Source organism: Furipterus horrens, unplaced genomic scaffold (assembly GCF_987537825.1).
Source record: "Furipterus horrens unplaced genomic scaffold, mFurHor1.1.pri manual_scaffold_8, whole genome shotgun sequence".
NCBI classification, from domain to species: Eukaryota; Metazoa; Chordata; class Mammalia; order Chiroptera; family Furipteridae; genus Furipterus; species Furipterus horrens.
Window position 1 is genome coordinate 80859847 of NW_028327178.1, and position 23096 is coordinate 80882942.

At 35.9% G+C, this 23096-nt stretch overlaps 2 protein-coding genes and 1 pseudogene across 2 annotated transcripts; all 3 read left to right on the top strand.

Moving 5' to 3' along the window:
- Window positions 1-1661: 1661 nt before the first annotated feature.
- LOC150003224 (uncharacterized) lies at window positions 1662-2010 on the top strand. The gene has a single exon (XM_090286053.1). It carries the CDS (start codon window positions 1662-1664, stop codon window positions 1812-1814), a length of 153 nt encoding a protein of 50 aa, XP_090142179.1. The 3' UTR covers window positions 1815-2010.
- A 13-nt stretch (window positions 2011-2023) lies between these two features.
- On the top strand, window positions 2024-9763 carry MKKS (MKKS centrosomal shuttling protein). The gene is made up of 4 exons (XM_090286050.1): window positions 2024-3009; window positions 5625-5800; window positions 7278-7388; window positions 9052-9763. Exons 1-4 carry the CDS (start codon window positions 2025-2027, stop codon window positions 9490-9492), a joined length of 1713 nt encoding a protein of 570 aa, XP_090142176.1. The 5' UTR covers window position 2024; the 3' UTR covers window positions 9493-9763.
- Window positions 9764-16476: 6713 nt separating this feature from the next.
- LOC150003226 (elongation factor 1-beta pseudogene) lies at window positions 16477-17227 on the top strand (annotated as a pseudogene).
- The last annotated feature ends 5869 nt before the right edge of the window (window positions 17228-23096 follow it).

Genomic DNA, 23096 nt, shown 5'->3' on the forward strand with positions numbered 1-23096 from the left:
TGTTGCTCTTGAGAGTCACCAACACTTTCAGTGATTTATTTCTTTCTCATTTCATAAAGATATTAGTAGCCAAAACATGTGATTACTGTTCTTACTACCACAGGATTGTTGTAGGTGCTAACTCAATTCTGCTGAAATTGTACAGTACCTATCACCATTATGTATTGAAAACTCACTAGAGAGATCATTTTATTAATCACGGTTTCAATTGTGATTTGTGGTTCGTGTGTGCTATAAAATTATTCTATGAAAGTCACTTCACTAAGGTTTTATTTAAATGTATTTTACAGATTTTTCTGAATCTAAAATAACCATTGAAATAATATTTAAATACCTTATTTGTTCCTGTCATAAGATGAACAGAGATACTTTCCCTCCTCATGAAATTTTTTTTTTTTTAAAGGTGACTATAACTTCATTTATCAGAGGGAGAAAGCTGGCCATCCTCGTCTTTATTTGGGCCCAGTTGCCATGGTTATAGCCCTTTAAGTAAATTGAGAGGAGTGGTAAACAAATTAACACTCCACATTATCATTTCCTCATTCTCTTCATCTCTTTACACATCTTCGAATCACCTTCTTAGTCTGTATCCTACTCAGAACTTCGGTGAGTTTTATTTGTGCTAAATACTGTCCAAGTGGTCAGCATAGTTAACATATTCCTGAAAATAACTAGTAACTGGCTGAACTATCACCTTCAAAGTACCAAACCTCTACAGATAAGGTCCATGACCTGAGATTTTTATTCTTTCCACACATTATTAAAGTGTCTGGATTTTATGCTTCAAGTTACACTGTTTACAGCCCTGTTAAGGAAACTACTACGAGTGCTAGTACACTAACATTTTGTAGCAGTTAGTCTCTTTGAAAATGAATTACAAATCAGATCTTGTTTTTCTCTGTCATCTAGCACATTTTCTGGTTTTTGTACTTATTGTCATTAACCAAAGTTTTGGGGAGGATTAGTTGTAGGACTTCAAAACTGAGAATCACGGATTGGTAGTGTAAATGAGCTCTGACTGTAGACAAATGTTTAAAACATGGTTTGTTTGATTCAATGTGTTATGCAAACTTCTACAGCTAAACATAGACTATATGTTGGATCCTCTACAGTAGGAATACTAACAAGTACCTGGTTTTCATAATTATTTACAAGCAGAATTTGATATGTGTACTTCTTTTAATACCTAAAGTTTCCAAACAAACCAAAGTTATAGAAAAAAAAACAACATACTATTAGATCTTGATATAATAGAATAAAAACATTTGCGACTTTTTTTTTAAGACTCAGACCAAATTCTGTTAGTTTTATAATGTAGCATTTATCTTCTAGAAGCATATCATATTCAAATAACCATACTATGAGCTTTCTAGCTGTGTTGGTGTACGTTCCAAAATCGTTGAAATGTCAGCACTTTCACTCATAGGAATTTATTGAAGAATAAAGGAATGAATGTTTAGTCTAAGTTGATTTACATTTCTCATATTCTGGAGACTTGTGCCAGTTAATAGTTTCTTTTTCTAAAGGAATAACAAAGCACTAAAATAAATTATTAAGCTGCAATCTGTAAAATGTTTTGGAATTATTTCTCTAAAATATTTTATTTTTATTTTCTATAGAAAGAAGCAGCTTTGAACCTGAGCTTGATATTGAAAGAAGAAATGAAAAACACCAGTTGGATTAGAAAGAACTGGCTTCTCGTAGCTGGAGTTTCTTTCATAGGTGTTCATCTTGGAACATACTTGATGCAGCGGGCTGCAAAACAGTCTGTAAAATCTCAGTCTGGAGGCCAACAAAGGAGTTTCAAAGAATGAAGTAAAATAATTATTTGGAATTACTAATATGTCATTAAATCATTACATGCTAATTAGCTCTGTAAACATGAAGCTATTTAATTTTATAACCACAATGCTGCATATTCAGACTTTCATTCCTGACGAACACTTTTTAAAAATGTTAAAATAAATAGAAAACTGTGGTTAACAAAATAAAAGCTGTCTTCACAAATTACCACCTGAAGTAAGATGTTTCGTTTAGAAGCTAAAAGGCCATCACTGTGTAAAAGTGAACCACTGACAAGTGAGAGAGTCCGGGCCACACTCTCTGTCTTGAAAGGAGTCCTAACTTCATGCTACGGCCCCTCGGGCAGGCTGAAGCAGCTGCACAATGGCCTGGGGGGCTCCGTGCGCACCACCTCGCAGTCCTCCGCCCTGCTCGCCAACCTCTCAGTCACCCACCCCATCTTAAAGATCCTGACGACTTCCGTGCAGAATCATGTGTCATGCTTCAGTGATTGTGGCTTATTCACAGCCATTCTTTGCTGCAATCTGATTGAAAATGTTCAGAAAATAGGCTTGACACCCACCACTGTCATTAAATTAAATAAACATCTTTTGAGCCTCTGCACCAGTTACCTCAAGTCTGAGGTCTGTGGTTGTCGAATCCCAGTCAACTTTAGTAGCACTCAGATCCTTCTTTGTCTGGTACACAGCATAGTAACAAGTAAACCTGCCTGCATGCTCACCAGAAAGGAAGTAGACCACATCAGTACTCTGATTCTGAGAGCCTTCTTGCTTACAATCCCAGAAAAGGCCGATGGCCACATCATTTTAGGAAAGAGTATAATTGTACCTTTAAAAGGTCAAACAGTTCTGGATTCTACCGTGTTGCCTGGAATACTTATTGAAATGTCGGAAGTTCAATTGGTGAAGATACTGCCTGTTAAAAAATCGGATTCCCTCAAGGTGGCACTCTTTCGTGTGTCTTTATCCGGAGACCTTTCAGATACTGGAGAGGGAACAGTAGTGATCAATTACGGTGTTTCTCTTGAAAATGCAGTTCTAAACCAGTTGCTTACCCTAGGAAGGCAGCTAGTTAGTGATCACGTAGATCTTGTCATGTGCCAAAAAGTAATACACCCATCTTTAAAACAGTTTCTCGGTATGCATCATGTCATTGCCATAGACAGAGTTGGAGTGGCTCTGATGGAACCTCTGAGTAAAATGACAGGTAAAAACATTCAGCTTTTGCCTCTTATAATTAATAAGTCACACGTTTTTTTTGAACAGAGATATTCTTGGTGTGTGTCGCTGTTAACATCTTGAAAAATTACAGAAGCCGCCAACCTCACAGCATATGTGATTATCATTTCTGGCAGCAAACTTTCTGGAAAAGATCCTATATTGTTCATTTATTAAAGGTTGAGTGATTATGGCTATTTTTGATATATTTCCCAGCTTTAAAATGTACTACAGAGTCTGTCGTAGTCTGAAATTTAACCCCCAAATATCTTACAGATTTTTGAGAAGATTAACATCCTTATACAATCGTAAGGTCTTTCACACTTAACACAAAATTCTACTTGAGTTTGACAAAGCTCTTAAGTCCATAATTTAGAGTAATTTTGCAGCTAGAATATTATCTTTTCTTTACTGTTATATAACTCCAGCAAACAACTGCACTTCTGCTTAAATAGTGTTTCCTAATTAAGAGTGTGTGTGTGTGTTATGTTTTCAAGCTTTAAATATCCCAAATATTTCCAGCTGAGCTCCTTGAAAACCAGGATCATCTTTTATTTTCAGACCTTACAGCAATAGGTGTTCCAAAATGCTTGTTGAATTGACTAACAGTAACATTCAGAATTATAATAGGCAAAAATTCACTGTATTTCACAAACTCAGTAAATTAAAAGCAGATGTAGGTTGATATTTACCTATTGGAGCCAAAGAAAAATGACAAACTTTTTAATATTCCTTTAACTGCATTGACAATCTGTCAAAACGATTATTTTACTCTGATTAATTGTAATTTTTAAGTTATTAGATAAACCATTGTTAAGGTTCACTAATTTTCCTCATTATAATCAAAAAAGGAGTACTATGTATGTCAAGTATTGAATATGTAATATCTCTGGGATACTGCCCTACCTTTGTAAGATTGTAAAAGGAAATTACTAAATAATGGAAATAGTTCTTTGGAATTCATTGTTGATACAGATCAGACTCATATACTTAAATATTTGCTGGCTTTTCATGAATCCAGTAATTTCCAGTTGTGAATGTTAGGTGTGACAGGTTACTTACTTAGTACCAAGCATTTTCTCATAAAAATATAAGTGAGCACTGAGTTTCCACACCAGCCACAATTGTTATTTATCCCTTGTGCAATTAGAACATAGTATTAATAGCCAGAGCTTGTGTCCTGGATCTTGGGATGAGACCTTTTGATATAGACACACACACACACACACATACATACATATCAAGCCCATGGCTTAGGTAAACTAAGAATAGGTGAAGTATGTTTTGAGCCTAATTCATTTTTCCAGGGTATATCTAGGTTAACATTTCTCCCCCTTCAAATAAAATTCCTTAATTGATTTAGGCTAAACAGTGGAGTCATTATGAATGGGCAAATTAGTTACTGAGCATGGATGATGTGTGTGTGAAGATTGTTACGGTTTTCAGAGCATTTTTAACATTTGGTTTATTTGTGAAGTAGACATTAGTATTCCCGTCCAACTTTCATGGGAAGTCCACTCTGCAAAATTAAGTGACATGAACGACTCACTTCACGTCCAGTGGCTGATAAGCAATAAAGCCGGATCCTCTCACTACACATGCTCTGTTGTGTCCACCACATGAAATTACATAAGATGTAGGATTTTTACTTTCCCTTAAATTTTAGATAACTCAAATATTCCTTATTCTTTGAAGTTTCAGAAGTAGTGAAGAAAGGATATTCAAGTAAAATTGCACAGTGATTGTTTTCTGGGTTCTTATAATAATTTTTTGAGCTGTAAGTGTTAAAGATATTATTGTTTTAACTCCGGTCTGAAAGAGGAAACGGGCCTAAAGGGCTGCATTGCTCAGAGTTTTAATGTTAAGACATTAAGCTTGTGTTGTTATTTCTTATTGAAGTTTGGTGTCATTCTTACATAACTGCTTCTAAATTTTAGAAATTTTGGAAACCTTCCAGTCATCCTAATTTCTATTTTTATTAACTTGTGTTTTGTAAAATTTTACTTTTGCAGGAGGATGAGCAAAATAATATATCAAAGAATAACAAAATGAATTTAGAATGTTACATTTTATTTTGGCATAATTTAAGTAGTTATTTACATATAAACATTTGCTAGGGGGAAAAAACTGTATATTTGCTATGTAGAGCCCAAAACAGCCATTTGGACAGGTTAATTTGTGTTTTAAGGAGATGATGATAGTGCCTTCTTAAAATAATAGCCTATACCCTTACTTCACCCTATTCCAGATGGGGTTCTTAATTTTGAATCTCTAATTTACAAATGGGCTTCCAGAGTTCCTGCACTCCCAGAAAATGAAGGCAAAATTTTGTATCCCTTTTCCTGGAGAGTACAAAATAAATTTAAAATATGTTCAAAGGAGTCAGTAAACTAAAAGAACCTCTGCTTTACTTTATTTGTATATCACTTTAATAGGAGACTACTACTTACTTTATAGGTTTAAGAAGATGCATCATCTTCCTCCTTTATCCTATATGTCATTTTAAATTATGGGACTCACATTGGCTGGGAAAAATATAATTTTAAGTGATCGTATACTCCATCTTTACTCATATTTTTGTGTTTTCTAAACTTAAAAAAATAGGAACACAGCCTATTGGTTCCCTCAGCTCAATCTCTTCTAGTAGTTATGGAAGTGTGAAAGATCTGTGCACTGCAAAATTTGGTTTCAAACAGTTTTTTCACCTTATTCCTAATGAAGAGACTGTCTGCAGCTTGCTTCTCGGCAACAGAAATGACACTGTCTGGGATGAATTGAAGGTAGGTAATGAACTTTGACTTCTGTGTCTAGGGGCTGCATCAGGGATTAAATAGTCATTCAGAAAGATACAATTTTTTTCACATTGGTGAGATATGCTCCCCACGCCACCCCATAACTCCCCTAGGTGGTATAGAAAGAAAAAATCAACAAAAATGAGAGAATTAAAGTGACAAGGAGATACTACAGTCAGGATGGCATGTGTTACCATTTATTACCTCTCGTGTTTATAAATAATCTAAACATCCTTAACATATGAACTTTTCTTAAGAAATTAACTTGAATTGTGTCGTCGGCAGCCGTCCGTCTCGAGAGACGATGGTGTAGCTTCTTAAGAGTCTATCTGCACCGCCGAGAATGGCTGTGCAGTCCGACTCGGGAGTGACATGGTATCTGTCTCCTCCCGTGTTGAATCGACATCTTGCGATGACGCTGGAGTGTCCTCTCCAGTGAAGCTGAAGCTACAGAGCCTGGGCAGGGTGATATGGAGGGTCTGCTGTTGCCCATGCAGCAGACCCCCCCCTCTCTTCGCAGCTGAAGGATCCAAGGGAAAGACGGAGTCAATACAGCTTGGCTTCAGGTGCGCCGCAGGAGTTGCCGGTGTTGACTACAACGTCAAACCGCCTTAGGGACTCCGGCTCCGGATTTTCTGTCGGGGTTTACTCCCTTAGCCCTTCCCCTGAAGAGGTATGCCGCAAGGCAGCGGAGGTTTTTTGGAGTCAGAGTTTTCCTTCTCTGATGTGCCCTGACTGGAAGATCGAACCAGCGACACTTAGCTCGCAGGCTGACGCTCAATCCATTGAGCCAAACCAGCCAGGGGACAACTTGAATTGTGTACTCTGATGCTAAATGTGTAAGCATAATTCACTTAGATAATGAGTTGCCCAGTCATACTCATCATCCACCTCTAATAGTTTGTTGTTCTGTACCAGCAACAGCACATGCAACTTTCATACAGGAGAAGTGATAACATATGGTATTGGTCACAAGCTTGGAAATTTATGTACGCTCAAGGTTATACCCTTGATAAATATTAAAGGTCTATGTGTTTTTCTTACTGCTGGGTTGTAGCTATATTCTCATTTCCATAGCAACTCGAAATAAAATTTATATTAGTTATTAGGCTAATTTATTTAGATTGAAATAATTTTTTAGTAAAAGTACTAACAAACCTTGCTGACCCAGTTATTTTGAGACCATTCATTTGTGAATCTGAATTTGCAGACCTAAGTATATATGAAAGATGACACTGATCTGGTCCATGAAAGCAAACACTTGGCTAAGGTTTTTCTTTCATCTCTAATCTTTATTATTCCAAAATGTATTCATCACATGACAACCTCGGAAACACAGGTTTTGTCCTTTTGCAATTAAATCGAGTTCTTTGAATTTACTATCTAAGTTGCCTTGAGAGCATGGCTATATTTCTTTGTGTACCTGATGTCACTGTCTGATTCTGATCATTTGTTTCTCTTGCAGGTCACATGTCAGACAGCACTGCATGTTTTGCAATTAACAATCAAGGAACCATGGGTTTTGTTGGGAGGCGGCTGTACTGAAACTCATTTGGCAGCATATATCAGGCACAAGGTAGGTTCAATAGTCCTTCTCAGATGATCTGAATTCTTAGCAATATTCGTTTTATGAGATGATAAACCAAATCATCATACCCTGGAGCCTTTAATGCTTAATTTCTCTGTAGTCTAAATCAGATATTGTATTGGAAAACACTTGAGGAAAATAACACTTGCAAAGATAAGGTAATATCTTATCAGAGTGATTATTATTAATCAAATCTTTTACAAATGATCACATTCTTTGTGTATTGTCTAAATATTATATGATGAAATGAGTATTCTGTTAATGGGAATTGACATTAGAGATCTCTGCTGCTGTGGTATAATAGTAATTGATAGTCACAAGGAGAGTGTTGAGATGCTACAAAATACTTTAGTGCCTTCTGGATCATCAAGAAAAGAATTTTATTTTTTAAAGCATTTCAAGTGTTATATTCTATTATAATTTTTAAACTGTTATTCATTTATGATGTATGTTATTTCTATTAAGTAGAATGGTTATTATTAATCTAGGAAACTTTCCTAACAATAGATAAATTTAGTGCATTATAGTCTAATTAGTTCATAAATACCAACCTATTTTATTTGAAAGTATTTACAAACAGGTATATGTTCTTGAGATATTTTCAGTTGGTTTTTGGTTGGTCAGGAGTGTTATCAAGAGACTCTGCAGAGCTTCTAGTGGATGACTGGGACTGGAGAGAGTGTAATTGTTTTCTACACACATGCACCACCTTGCTTCCTCAAATAATTTTAAATCTATGTGATGATAAAGCCCATTCATGAAAAGATATCAGAATATCTATTATAAAAAACAAAATCAGTGACAATCTATGAATGCTGAATGAACAATAATATAGTCTGCAAATTGGACTGAGTAAACTAGAAAAAGATTTTTGGAGGACAAAGATACCTTGAGTAAGATTTTGAAGAAACAATATAGCATTGAAAATACAGGGAAAGAATATGCATTAGAGATTATCTCATCTGGTTCAAACCTCCTGAGTAAGAAATTTTTTCAAAAGTGGTCACTGTTTTTAAGTAGTTAGGTGTGAATTTTGGACAATCGTTCAGTTATTAGTTTGCTAGAATATTACTTTTTTTCCTAAATCATGAAATTTCTAGAATAAACTTTTTAGAATGGCAAAACCAAAAAATAATCTGAAGTCATATTCATTTTCATTAATTTAAAGAGAAAGAATATTTTTAAAAGATTGATGTAAAAATGCACACATTCCTAAATGGTTTTGTCTTAAAATGTATATTCTCGTTTATAACAAATCTCAAACATTTTGCTGACTATAAATAAGTACTTCATTTGGACATTAGTCTTCAGAAACTTCTTCCTGTGTATAAAACCTATAATACAAACATGATGCTTTGTTCTTGACAACTGGGCAGTCATTTAGAATAAGCTGATTATCGGACTTACTCTGATTCACTAATTCTGATAACATAACTGGTAGTGTGTATTTTTACTACAAAAAACCAGGTTAGGTCATTATAGCCTGACCAGCTGACTCATACATATACCCATTAGCATTGTGCCAAACCCCTAAGTAAATTGAAAGTAAGTAGTAACTTTATGAATAAGGGTTTGCTCAAGTATTCTATTTTTCAGAAAAATTTTAAAATATTAATTACTCTGTGTTTTTAATTGTTCCATTACTCTTTAGACTTCTAATCAGCCAGAAAGCATTCTCAAAGATGGTTGGTGTACTCAAACAGAACTTCACCTAATTACTGAGGCATTTTGCAGCGCGCTAGAATCTCTCACTGGCTCTTTAGAACATGATGGAGGTGAAATTCTCACTGACATGAAGTATGGACACTTTTGGTCAGTTCAAGCAGATTCTCCCTCTGTTGTTAAGTGGCCAGATTTGCTTTCAAGATGTGGCTGTGGACTATACAATAGCCAGGAAGAACTCAACTGGTCTTTCTTAAGGAGTACTCGGCATCCTTTTGCACCACAAGCCTGTCTTCCACATGAAGCTGGGGGCTCAGCCAAACACCTGACCTTGGACTGTTTCACTGCTAAGCTTAGTGGCCTGAAGGTGGCTGTGGAGACAGCCAATTTGATTTTGGATCTTTCATATGTCATTGAAGATAAAAACTGATATAAGAAAATAGCATGTTTACGTTTAAAAAACTAGTGAGCTGTTAATTAAGAATAATGTTGAGTGTATTTGTTCTCTCCCCAAAGTCTGTTCTGTAGTTTGGGATAGATAATTTACAAATTATAGATTTACTTATATAAGGAAAAAGGTATCCTTGAATAGAAATACCATAGAATAATAAAAAATGTGAAGCATTATTAAAGATACTGCAAGTATCTTTGGGATTTTACAGATACCAATGTAGGTTGCTCTAAATTTTTGCTGTTGTTATTTTGACATTATTCTAAGAATATACATTTTTTTAAAAACTTCCTAATCTATCCTAATCTATGTCTTAGTTTTATATCCTTATTATAAATATTTTTTGTTTGTAAAACTTGATTCCAAGATATCACAAAGCATCCAGTGCATATTGCTTAATCAAAAGAAGTACTCAAACTGCACAATTAGTGAGATTTCAGCATTCTTTATCTGAGATTATATTTATTCAGTGTTTAGGTAGTTGATGTAGAACCTGATCTACCTGCAATTGCTAATTCTTATCACAGTTCTTCATTTCTCTTGTTTTGAACAACTGTGTGAATAGTAACTAAGCTGCATAAAGAAAAGAAGTGGAAAAGTTATTTCTCTCGTTCACTCAGTGGTGCAAAAAAGAGACTAGAACAGCTCTCATAGTCAAAGTAGACACTGATGTTTCACCAAGGAACATAATTTGAATTTTATGCAAATGCAAGGTGTATTGGTAAATTGAAGAAGAAAGAATACAGAATCCAGCTAAAGGAAACAGTGTGGGACTGTAACAGATGCTAAATTGACCTTTAGGAAAACATTTTGGAAAACCAACCTGAGAATCAATGATCAGGTCTATAGCCATTATAGAGGGAAATATAATTTTTAAGCAATTTTCTCCAGTAACCTTGCGATCCAAAAGAATATTTACCCTGAGCCAAAGAAAAAATTGTGGTACAAACTCTCAGCAACGCAGTATATATCAAAAAATCAACAGCATCTCAGGCTTCATAAACTGTTTCTCTAAAATTTTACTTATTTTATTATTGGAGTCAAATAGCAGGGGAGTGTAGTAGGCAGCCTCTAAGATGGCCTCCATTGATCCGTCCTCCTGGTTTTCAGGCCCCTTAGGTGTGGGCTGGATGTAATGACTTTTATGAGCCTCCATTTCCCCCCTTTGTGAACATTATTTGTTGGGACTGTAGGACAGGTTATTTATCTCATTAACTTCATGGGTCCTCACATGGAGAAGAACTGTGCTCCAGGAGCTATACTTAAGAATTACACCTGAGGAACTTCACCTACCCTGATCTGATTTCAATGATGAGATTTTGGACTTCGAGCTGATGTTGCAGTACAGTGAGACTTTTGGAAATCTGGAAGGATGTGAATATATTTTGCATGTAATTTTGCATGTAGTCTCTAAGATGGCTGCCAATGGTCTCACGTCCTGGGAGTCCGTCCATGCTTAAGGTGTGGGTGGGACCTAATGACTAGCTTTTAATGAGTAGAATGCAGCAGAAGTGATGGGATGTTATTCCTGATGTTAGGCTGCAAAAAGATGGGCTTCTCTCTTGATCTCTCACTTGCTGCCTCTGATGGAGGCTAGCTGCCAGGGTGGGAACTGCCCTGTGGAGAGGCCCATATATGGCAAGGGACTGAGGGTGCTTCCAGCCAACAGCCCATATGGGACTGAATTTGGAAGTAGATCCTCCCTAGTGGAACATCAAGATGAATGTAGCCCCTGCCATTGAAGCCATATGAGAAGCCCTGAAGCAGAGGATCTAGATAAGTCATAAAATAATTATCAATATTATGTTGTAATAGAAAATTTAAAAAATCTGAATCAGACACATACACACAAACGCACACACAAAAAATAAAGTCAAATGCAGTCCTACTACCCAGAGATAACCAGTGTTTATGTTTTAAGTGTATCTTTTCAGTTGGTTTTCTATATAAAAAGAAAAGTAATATTAAAAATATACCAGGTCTGTCTGCAAAAAGTCCCACCATTGTTAATATAACAAGAACAGCTCTCACAACATCGATTTAACCTGGCAGCAAAGGTTAAATAGCCTAGTGTGAACAATGATGACTTCACTGTACTAGTCAGTGGGGTGGTAGATGCCACTGAGTGAGCATGTGTACTGTGTGGCTGTCACATTCAAAATGATTAAGTAGAGCAATGAATCTGCATCAGATTTTGCATTAAGCTTGAGCATTCCTCTGTGGAAACTATTTGGACGATTCAGAAAGCTGCAGCTATGGGCATCTGGTGACTGGCAGCTTCATCATGACAATGCGCCCACTCATGCATCAAATCTCGTGCAGAGTTTTTTGGTGAAACATCAAATCACCCAGATGACTCAGCCCCTCTACAGCACAGATTTGGCACCCTGCAACTTTTGGCTTTTCCCAAAACTAACATCACCTTTGAAATGGAAAAGATTTCAGACCATCGATGAGATTCAGGAAAATAGGACAGGGCAGCTGATGGCAATTGGGAGAACTGTGTGAGGTCCCAAGGTGCCTACTTTGAAGGGGACTGAGGCATCATTGTCCTATGTACAATGTTTTTTATATTTTGTATCTTCTTCAATAAACATCTCTTTTTCATATTATGTGACTGAATACCTTCTGAACAGACCTTATATGTCTCACTGGCTAGATGATCAGTTCCTTGAGGGTAGGTATCGTGAACAAATATATATATATATATATATATATATATATATTTTTTTTTTTTTTTTTTTTTAACCTCTAATACCATTGAGTTTGGGGTTGCACAAACAAAAAGACGTCAACTAACACTCCTGAAAATGAGAGGAAACACTTCAAATAAAAACTGCAGGGCTAAAATACAATGTTTGTTATAAATATTTCCTCCATGTGAATTTTTAATAAGAGATTGTCAAATTGCTTTTATATCCCTCTTAAGTCACAATTTATTAAGGTGCTGGTATTCCACTGCTTTTAGTGCACCGCGTCTACTAAATTCTCTCTCCAACAAAAGGCTTGATCTAGATATCAGGAGTTTTCAGGGATTGCATTCTTTTGCATGAGTATTAATATACTTAATAAAGAAGCAAATAAATCTACATGTAGTCCAAAGGTACAGACTAACACTGGATTAGATACTTCTAAACTCAAATTTTGTAGATGAGTGGCAAAAATTTTCACGGGTTTTGGGATACCATAGTTACTAAGTGAAAACACTTAACTACATGAAGAAAATTATAAAGAGATTAGATTTTCAAACTTGCCTTTTCCTTCAGATTAAGAGATAGATTTATTTAGACAGCTGAACCAGGGATCTGTAAGAGATGTTTAGTCTCCTTAACACTACCCCAAAGATTATCAGAAAGGAATCACAACTAATTTGATGTTTTGACAGGGCCTTCACTGATTATTAAAGTGATTTTTGTACTTGATGTGCTTAAATAATAACCTGCATGATTTATGTGACTGCAAATATTATTGGTTTATTTTCAGTAATCCAAAGAACATTTCAACAGTGTAAGAATACAGAATATGATGGGTCTCATAGAGGTACCTACAATTTCTCTTATATCATGTAAATGCCTAACTAACTTTGATTATACAAACTAAGTGAATCCAAGGGTACCCATAATAATAAAAAGTACTAGCAATATTTAACTTAAATATCCTGTGGAAAATACTTCACTAATGGTTTATTTAAAATGTCTAACATAGCCCTGGCTGGTGTGGATTGAATGCTGGCCTGTGAACCAAGGGGTTGCTGGTTCAATTCCCAGTCAGAGCGCATGCCTGGATTGCAGGCTGGGTTCCCATTTAGGGGCATGTGGAAGGCAGCCAATCAATGAATCTCTCACATTCTGATGTTTCTCTCCCTTTCTTTCTCCCTCTATTTCCCCCTCTCTAAAAGTAAATAAATAGAAATCTTTTTTAAAAGTCTTAATATATAAAGATACTCTAATATATGTACGAATGGAAGAATTAAGGAATTGGGGGTATTTATAAGATCAAATAAGTATTCTGGCTTAAAAGACTCTTTGAATTCACATTAATTGTCCAATTTTTTCCATGCTGACAAAATCCTAACCTCATGATTAGTAAAAGGCTAATCCTGTTGGACTCCTGTGGTTCAGTAAACATTAATGCTACATGTCCTGTGAGTCCCACAAAATATTGAGCAGCTGTCACTGACTTCATTCTCATCTGCATTGTTTTTCTTTTCCTTTTTTGTAGCTATCGGGTTTTCCTATTCTGTCTCCCAAGGAACTTCATAATACAATATTCAGACCTCAATCTTATGTTGTCACAAAACAGTGTCCAAGGCTTACCATAGTTGTGTTTTTTCTTGTCATTTATTTCTATCAAATGAGATCCTCTGAAATTATTTTCATAATTTTGTCATCTCATATTTTACCAAGTTTGAATAATGACTTCCTTCAACTGTTAAGGAGGAGGTCTTAAAAATTATTTACAGATATCACCTAATACAGGAAACTAAAGAACAACATAAACAAAAGAACTAAATAGAACAAAGAGCAGAATAGCAGTCAATGGGGCGGGGGAGAAAAGGGGGATAAGCAAGGGAGGGTTTAGTCAAGGAACGTGTATAAATGACTCATGGACAACGGGGAGGGATATGATCGTGGGAGAAGGGGTGGGCTGGGGGGGGAGCAATGGGGGAAAAATGGGACAACTGTAATTGAAAAACCAAAAATAAAAAAATTAAAAATTATTTACAGCTACAGCACAGGGAGCATACATAGTCAATAATGTTGTAATAGCTATGTATGGTGGCAGCTAGATAGTGAAAATATCAGGGGGAACACTTTGTAAAGTATTTGATTATCTAACTATTATGCTATGCATCTGAAACTAATACAAAATAATATTGAATGTAAACTGTAAGTTAAAAGAGTTTTAACTCAAAAGCAATGTCTGTTTCAAAATTATTTACAGTATTTTCTGATAAGGATTGTACACAACTTCAGGAAAGAAACACAAATTTATAAAACATTTCAACATGATGGAGGTGGAATTCTCACTGATTTGAAGTATGGACACTTAGTTGGGTCAGGCAGATTCTCCCTCTCTTGTAAACTGGCATGATTTGCTTTCAAGATGTGGCTGTGACTATACAATAGCCTGGAACAACTCAACTGGCATGTTGCTTTATAATCTGTTTCTTTTACCTAATGTGTCATAACAGCATAAATATGTACCATCACTACACATTCTACTCCTACATCATTTTTAATGCCTGAAGAAATTTCAGTTGTAGCATGTATGCCATAATTTAGTTAATGAGCTTTTATTAGTACACCCTTAGGCTGTTTTCAGCTTTTGTATTAATATAAACAAACATGCAGTGAACATCATATATGTGTCCTTTTCCCACAGCCCTTCTTATTTCCTCAAGATGAATAAATGGAATTAAGATTTCTGTGTCCAAGTGTTTTTAAAATCGAAAAGGTTATTATACAAATATATATCGTCTGTCTTCCAGAAATGTTGAATCAATATACTCCAACCACAGTGAGTGAAAGTGCTCATTTTCCTGAACTTCGGCCAACATTAGTTATTGTCTTTGCCAGTGTAATAGCTGAAAATAGACTTCTTTTATAATTTGCATTTTTTAATTATTAGTAAGGTAGATACATTTTTATACATTGTTGGCTGTGTAGTCCTTCTTTAGTCAAATGCTTCTTAACAGGCCTTCTAAGTTTTCTATCAGAAGTTCATCTTTCTAATATACACTTATATTTATTTTCTTATAGTATTCTTAAATATATGTACATATTAGAGAGGTGAATTTTTAAAGCAAATGCATAGTTCTTTTCATGGTTTTAATTTTCTAACTAGCTTTCCATGCCCAGGCTAACCATGGTACCTTTTTAGTGGCACAATTTTGTACATTTATATTGATTTGCACTCAATGGCATCAGTAAAACACCTAAGTAATATGATGAATTTAAAATACTAGACAAACAATTGCCCCTGACTTTTTACTACCATCTAACTCTTTAATAAAGTATCTGTGAAATGGGATGCTATATTAGTTTGCTAGGGCTGCTATCATAACTGATTATAACAAACTTGGTGGCTTAAAACAACAGAAATTTATTTTGTCACTGTTCTGAAGGCTAGAAGTCTGAAATCAAGGTATTGACAAGACTATGGAGATGCTCTAAGGGACAGTCATTTCTTGGCTCTTCCAGTTTCTGGCAGTGGTCGGTAAGCCTTGTATTCTTTCGCTTTTAGACACATCACTCCAATCTCTGTCTCTGTCTTCATATGGCCATCCGCCCCTTGTTTCTCAAACCTCCCTCTCCTTTCTTTTATAAGGACACCAGTCATTGGATTTAGGGCCCACCCTCAATCCAGGGTGATTTCATTCCAAGATCCTTAACTTAATTACATCTGCAAAGACCCTATTTTCTAATAAGATCACATTCACAGGTATGAGGCACAGGACTTAGACCTGTCTTTGATGGGGTAGTGGGGGAGGGCACCATTTAACTCATTACAAATAATAAAAAGCTGTCAAGATGTAACTCCTCCTCCCCCAGGACTACAACTACACGGTAAAGGTATGCCCAGGTTGGACACAAGGCACTAACACCAGATTTTACCACTGAGCATTTCAAATAATTTCCCCATTTATTGTTCTTTAATTACAATCAAAGTGCAATCTCCTTTCCCCATTTTTTCCTTAAGCCCCATAACTGACATTCTCTATTCCCCTTCTTGAGAAACATAGATTGATGTGCTATATTTTACTTTTTATCAGTACATCTGATATATCTTTGAGTATTGAGTAGGGGGTTTCATTGAAAAGAAATTTAATATTCCTTAAATTTAAGAAAAATTGGTTGAATTTTTGTCAACAAATTATTCACATTTGTCAGTGGTGCTTAAAATATCAAAACTACCATTTTGTGCCTCTTTTTGCTGTTCAGCGCTCGGGTTGGTTGACACGATGGGTTTTGGAGATCTGAAAAACCCTGCCGGTCTCCCGGTGCTCAACGACTATCTAGAGGACAAGAGCTACATCGAGGGGTATGTGCCACCACAAGCAGATGTGGCAGTGTTTGAAGCGATCTCCAGCCCACCACCTGCTGACTTGTATCATGCCTTACATTGGTATAATCACATCAAGTCCTGTGAAAAGGAAGAAGCCAGCCTTCCTGGAGTGAAGAAAGCTTTGAGCAAGCTTGGCCCTGCTGATGTGGAAGACACCACAGGAAGTGGAGCAACAGATAGTAAAGATGATGATGACATTGATCTCTTTGGATCTGATGAGGAGGAGGAAAGCGAAGAAGCAAAAAGGCTAAGAGAAGAACGCCTTGCACAGTATGAATCAAAAAAAGCCAAAAAACCTGCACTTATTGCCAAGTCTTCCATCATATTAGACGTGAAACCTTGGGATGACAAGACGGATATAGCAAAATTGGAGGAGTGTGTCAGGAGCTTTCAAGCAGATGGCCTTGTCTGGGGCTCTTCTAAACTGGTTCCAGTGGGGTATGGAATTAAAAAGCTTCAAATACAGTGTATAGCAGAAGACAATAAAGTTGGAACAGACATGCTGGAGGAGCGGATCACTGCTTTTGAGGACTATGTGCAGTCCATGGGAGTGGCTGCTTTCAACAAGGTCTAAAATCCGTCCTGGATCGTTGCCCTTAAATAAAAGCTTGAAAGATCAACAACAACAACAACAACAAACTACATTTTTGCATCTTTTTTCTCTGTAATTTTTGTCTGTAAGACATGAAAAATATATGTGGTATAAGTAAAAATCTATTATATGATTATGTAAACCTGTAAAAATTCTTAGGCTACTCATCAAAATAAAAGACTTAAAAACTAAAACAGAAATTTCTATCAGTTTCTCAAGAGAAATTAACAGTCATTATTATTTATTTTACTTATGAATCTATTATAGATGAACAGCTTATTAAATTAGGTTAGTCTTATTTGATGATGAAGTATAATGGAAAATTTTATCTTTATAGCATGTGAAATCAAGGTCTTCAAAACATAGATGAATTCAAGTTCTTGTTTAAATACTTGGGTTTTTTTTTTGAGCATTATAAGAAATATCTTTATCTCTCCTATTATAAATTAAATCCTGATTATCTGCATGAATAAATCTCTCTACTCATATTTAAATCCTTTCTGATTTTATTTTCATTATAATGAATGAATTGATGGAAATACTGGGACTCTTTTGTGGAAACAACTTCAATATGTAAAACATTTCCAGTTGGTGATTTGATTCATGAGTCTTGCCTTTGTAGAACCACATTAAGTATCAACCTATTCATTCAGTGAAGACCATGTCAATCATTATGTTCATATTTTTCCTATCCAGCTTCATTTTTTCAGTAGTCTAGGACTGTTATAAGTATGAAAAAACATTGTCCCTGTTCTGATTGAGCTTCAAGTCTGAAAATTATATACATAAGGGTAAATTAATCTGAGCTATGAAAGAGAGATAGGAGAAAATAATGGGAATCAAGAGGATCTTACTTCAGGACATATGATTGAGATGAGATCATAGAATGAACAGAATTAACTAGGTAAGAAAAAATGAGATAATTCCAGGAAGAAAGAGTAGCATATAAAAAGGCCCTTTGGCAGGAGGAAACATAATGTGTTTGCAGAATTGATAGGTCACTATGGCTGAAGCTTATAGAGGGAGGGCCAAAGTCCTGGAAGATGATTCTGAAGACACAGATGGGGGCCAGACCAGACCAGACTTTGTAATGACAAAGAGTTTGGAATTGACTAAAAGCAGGGAAAATGCTGGTGTTTTAAGTTGAAGTAGGAGAGCAGCCAAGGGAGAAGCAGTGAATTTGGCCAGGGGAAACTATATAGTTAGAATGTTATTTACTAGAACCAGGAGGAATTTATGACAGATCATGTTAGCAGTATAGATGAGACATGAATGGACTCAAGAAATATTAAGCAGAAACACACAACAGGACTTGTGATGATTGAAATAATTACAAATGGATGGCTGGATAGTTAGAGACAACTCCCTGCTTCTAGTTGACTCCTCTTGATGACTCGTGAAAAAGATTTGCAAGAGGGATGGCAGTTTTGTTTCGAACCTAATGAGTCTAAATTGCTTTCTCCCTAATCAAGTGAAGAGATTAAGAAGGCAGACAAATCTATAGCTCAGAGGATGAATCTGGGGTTGGTGCAAAAGTAATGTCCGACTTTTTTAAAAGAAAGTTTTAGATAGTATTTATTAAATTTGTGCCTCTTCTTATAATTTTTTGATGTCACGGTGACTAATTTATACCTTATTTTTCAGATTATTGAAGTATTGTTCATGATTGTCCGCAATATTTGCACCTATGTTCGTCCCATCTAAAGACAACATTAGAAATGCTTTACTCTATGAGTTTCATCAAGGTACCAATGCAAACACAGCAGCAAAGTCTATTCAGAGCGCTTATGGGGACGATGCAGGGACTGAAAGAAGTCGCAGGAGGTGGTTTTACCATTTGCAAAGTGGAGATTTCAATTTGAAAAATGAGCCAATAGAGAGTCATTCAGAAAATCTTGTTTCCAAAGTGTTGGAAGCTGTTGTCACAGAAAACCCCACCATTACCTCTAGGGAACTTGCAAAACAATTTAATGTAGCCCATACAACTGTGCTATGCCAACTGAAAAGGTTTGGAAAGGTTTCAGTAGTTGGAAAATGGGTCACACACGAACTGTCTCCAGAGAATCGGCAACAGCATGTTGCTTGTGGTGAGTCATTGCTTACGCGATACCTTCGGGCACCATTTTTATGTAGGCTTGTTACAGGTTCTGAGAAGTGGATCCTTTACCACAACATTAAGCGCCACTGATCATGGATCAGTCGAGGAGGAAGAAGAGTTCAACAATCAAGAGGAGGACTTCACTCAAAGAAGATAATGCTGAGTGTGTGGTGGGATATGGAAGGAATTGTCCATTACGAACTGTTAGACAACAAACAATTACTGCTAATCTTTACTGTGAACAACTTCATCATTTGAAAGCAGGTTTGAACCAAAAGTGACCCTCCTCAGCAGAAAGGGTGTCACCTTCCATCACAATAATGCTCATTCTCACACAGCTCTACTCACCAAAAATTTCTTGAAGGAGCTTGGTTGGGAAATATTGCTTCATCCTCCATATGCTCCTGACCTTGCTCCTTCTGATTATCTCTTGTTTCAGGGACTACAGAACCATTTTGATGACCTTAGGTTGACATCAAGAGAAGAGGTTGAAAATGAGTTGGATTCATATTTTGCTTCAAAACCTAAAGAATTTTACAAACGTGGCATTTATAAGCTAGTTGACAGATGGAATGAGGTTCTAGAAAGCAAAGGAGGTTATGTTAACGAATAAGTATTTTCATAATCATGGGCTTTTTCATTTTTAAAATAGACCTCAAAATCAGACATTATTTTTGCACTAACCTTATAATATGTAATTTGATATATATAGTTATTGAAGTTGTTCATTCGCTGATTCATTCAATTAACATATTCATCACACTCCTACTATATGACAGGTACTGTTCTATGTTCTGGAAATTCAGATAAATTTTAAAATCAGCTTGACAAGTTCTATGAAAATCCTTTGGGATTTTAATTGGGATTTCATTATTTGTGTGTAAACGATACCTATGTAATATTTAGGCTACTCATCCTGACAAATGGTATAATTTGCCACTTGGGTTTTATTTAGTACTATAATATTTTTCTGTTTGTTTCATTATATGCCTTCTGTGGTATTTTGTGTGTGCGTGTGTGTGTGTGTTAATTTCTATATATTTTATGGGTTTTTTATTACTGTAAATGAAATCTCTATCACATTTCTCAATTGGCTATAACTGAACTATAGAAAGGGCAATGGTTTTTGTATGCTGAACTTTATGCAAGTTCCTTATTGAACTACCTTTCTTGTTCTAATAAGTTAGTTGAATCTCTTGGCCTTTGAAGATAAAGAGTTGTATTACCAGCCAATCATAACAGTTTTACCCCTTCTTTTCCTTTTTTGACCTCATTGCATTGGCTTGGACTGCCAGTAAAGTTGAATAGCAAAAAGGATAGTTAGAATTTCTTTTATTTTCTTTATGATATTCCAAGTTTTACAAGTTTATATCCTTACCGATTTGCTAAGAAACCTATCTTTTGGGATATAGAGCAAAGGAATGTATGTCATTCAATAATGTCTTCAAATGCTTGAGTTTACATAGAAAATGAGTAATTTATAAAATAATTTAATCTATATGCTTTATCATCATTATTATAAAATTTCAAACATTAAGTTTTATTGTTTAAATGGATTTTCCAGTAAACTATTACTCCAACATGTATCTGGTAATTCCAAACATGGAAAATCTTTTTGGATTTCCTGTTTGATAGCTACATCCAAAATATATCAAGTAAGCTTAGAAAGTAGCAGGAATAACCAAGCCATCCTGGAGTGTATGTCTGAAAGTTTACAAAAATGCTGAGCTTGCACAGTTAATAATGACCGTGTAGCATGTGTGGCGAATAGCCTTTTGCTTCCTGTTAATAACAGCTTGCCATCTAAATAGAATAATGTAAAATACACTGAGTACTACTCTTAAAATAACTTGCTTTTATTTTCAGTGAAGAGGAAACCACTGCCTTTATGTTTTCTTTTTTACATTTCCAAATACTACAAAAATAAATCTGCCTAAAATACATCCAACAGCCATTGTGCAACTCTGAATTTAAGAGGTAGTCAACCAGACTGATCAATGAGGAGCATATACATCATTGCTAACCTGCAAAAAATGTTGTTTTTCTCAGAACTGCCCGCTGAATTGCATAGTTTTTATGGAAGTTTAATGTCAAAGTCAGTAAAATTATGAGTTTGGCATGCTTGCTCTCTAGATAGAGGAAATTATTCATATATTTCTAGAAAAATACACTTTGTAAAGAGGAAAATATTTTGACTAAATGATCACTACCAATATTTTAAGTCAAACTGTACACTGACTTTTGAATTATGAAATGATAGACTGTTCCCTAACCTTAACTAAACCACAGAGCAAATGACTTTTATTTTGTTCACTTATTCTATTCAAGAATTTTAGAAACCCTGCACAACCCCACATCACTTCTTGCCATATATATCTATCTACATCTATATCTATATCTAGGTTTTGGTTTTTTTTTTTAACTAAGACTTTGACTGGAATGTCATGCCTGAAGGAGACATGCTTGGGCATTGGTTGTTACCAAAAAGCCCTGAGGAACTGGTAATAAAAGTCCATGAGATAAAAGGCCTGGTACCTTGGATGGATGCGCGGTCCATGGCAATCTTTCCAGGGAAGGAACGAAGGTTGTTTTTCTGAAAGATGGCTAGATGGGACCTTAAGGCACAATGGAAAACCAGAAGGACTTGGAAAAGACAGGTGTTTATAGCCAAGGCTGAATGCCAGGTATGTGGTTCTGCTTCTGGGCCTTGAAGGGCAGACTGAAGGTCACCCTAAATGTTCCTTGCGTAAGTTCCAGCAAAGCGGAACTAAAGATCATAAGTGATCATTTTCTGCTCTTGTTGTGTTTATGCAAATGAACAGGATAAATTAAAAATTGACTTAATGCAGTCCCTTTAATGACAAGGAGGGTAATCCTAGGGAGAAAAATCGCGATTCAAGGAAAATTACAATGCTCAGTGGTGGACTGTAAAGTAGTGCAGCTAACCATCTTTAAGGTTTCTTTTCATTTAAAATTTGTTTTCATTTGAAAGTTAAACTATGTCTGTGGCATTATCAAGGATGTTTAATTTACAGGCAAGAAGAATGTCAAGTGCCTTGCAACTGGATGTCTTTCCGATAAGACAGTCCTACAGATTTAGAGACTTGTATGTGGGTTATGTTACATAAATTAACATGTGTTTTCTGTTTTCAAAGGACATAAGCCTATGATCTCATTACCTGAGTGATTATCTATACATATAGGCCTCATTTAATCCTGTCTTCATCGCTGCCTCCTGAGACTCAATGGTTTGGCTGAACTAAATGGCTGGGTTGGTGAAGAATGGGGTGGTCTGTGGGCTTCACTTTAAAACTGGTTTCTCTTTTTTGTCCTAAAGACTTGGACAGAAAGAGCCCAGAGGCCTGAGAGGGGGGAAACCTAAAATATTTCCCTCAGTCAAAACTAAGTATAATGGGCAAAAGGGTTTTGGACAGGTGAGATGAACCTGGCACACCTTCCTCCAAAAAAGCCCTTCTTTTCCCTAATGTGAGACATTGAAAAATTAATACCTGTCTTTTGTCATCTAGTGGTTATGGATTGAATGATGTCCTTTAACCCTGTTGCCAAATCTGTTGCCTCCAGAATACAACAAGGATGCCAGCCTGTTAAATCAAGCATGCCAGGAAACAAGATAGGAAGGACAAGCAGAATAGCTCCCCTGGTGGAATCTTGGCCAAGTTTTAACAAAGTGATTGTACCACTTTTTGCCTTTACTGGCAGGGAGTACCCTCTCTTGACTTGCACATCTTCACCTGCATCTGGTCTGGTTGGCCGCAGCGATTATCAAGGGCTCCCTGGAGCTTGTTCATTTCTATCTGTACCATT

Bases quoted from the DNA above. Each gene is read 5' to 3' on its own strand.
- LOC150003224 (XM_090286053.1), top strand. From the start codon at position 1,662: ATGAAAAACACCAGTTGGATTAGAAAGAACTGGCTTCTCGTAGCTGGA.
- MKKS (XM_090286050.1), top strand. From the start codon at position 2,025: ATGTTTCGTTTAGAAGCTAAAAGGCCATCACTGTGTAAAAGTGAACCA. The intron at 3,010-5,624 runs GTAAAAACATTC...TTAAAAAAATAG, and splicing joins ACCTCTGAGTAAAATGACAG to GAACACAGCCTATTGGTTCC. The intron at 5,801-7,277 runs GTAGGTAATGAA...TTTCTCTTGCAG, and splicing joins CTGTCTGGGATGAATTGAAG to GTCACATGTCAGACAGCACT.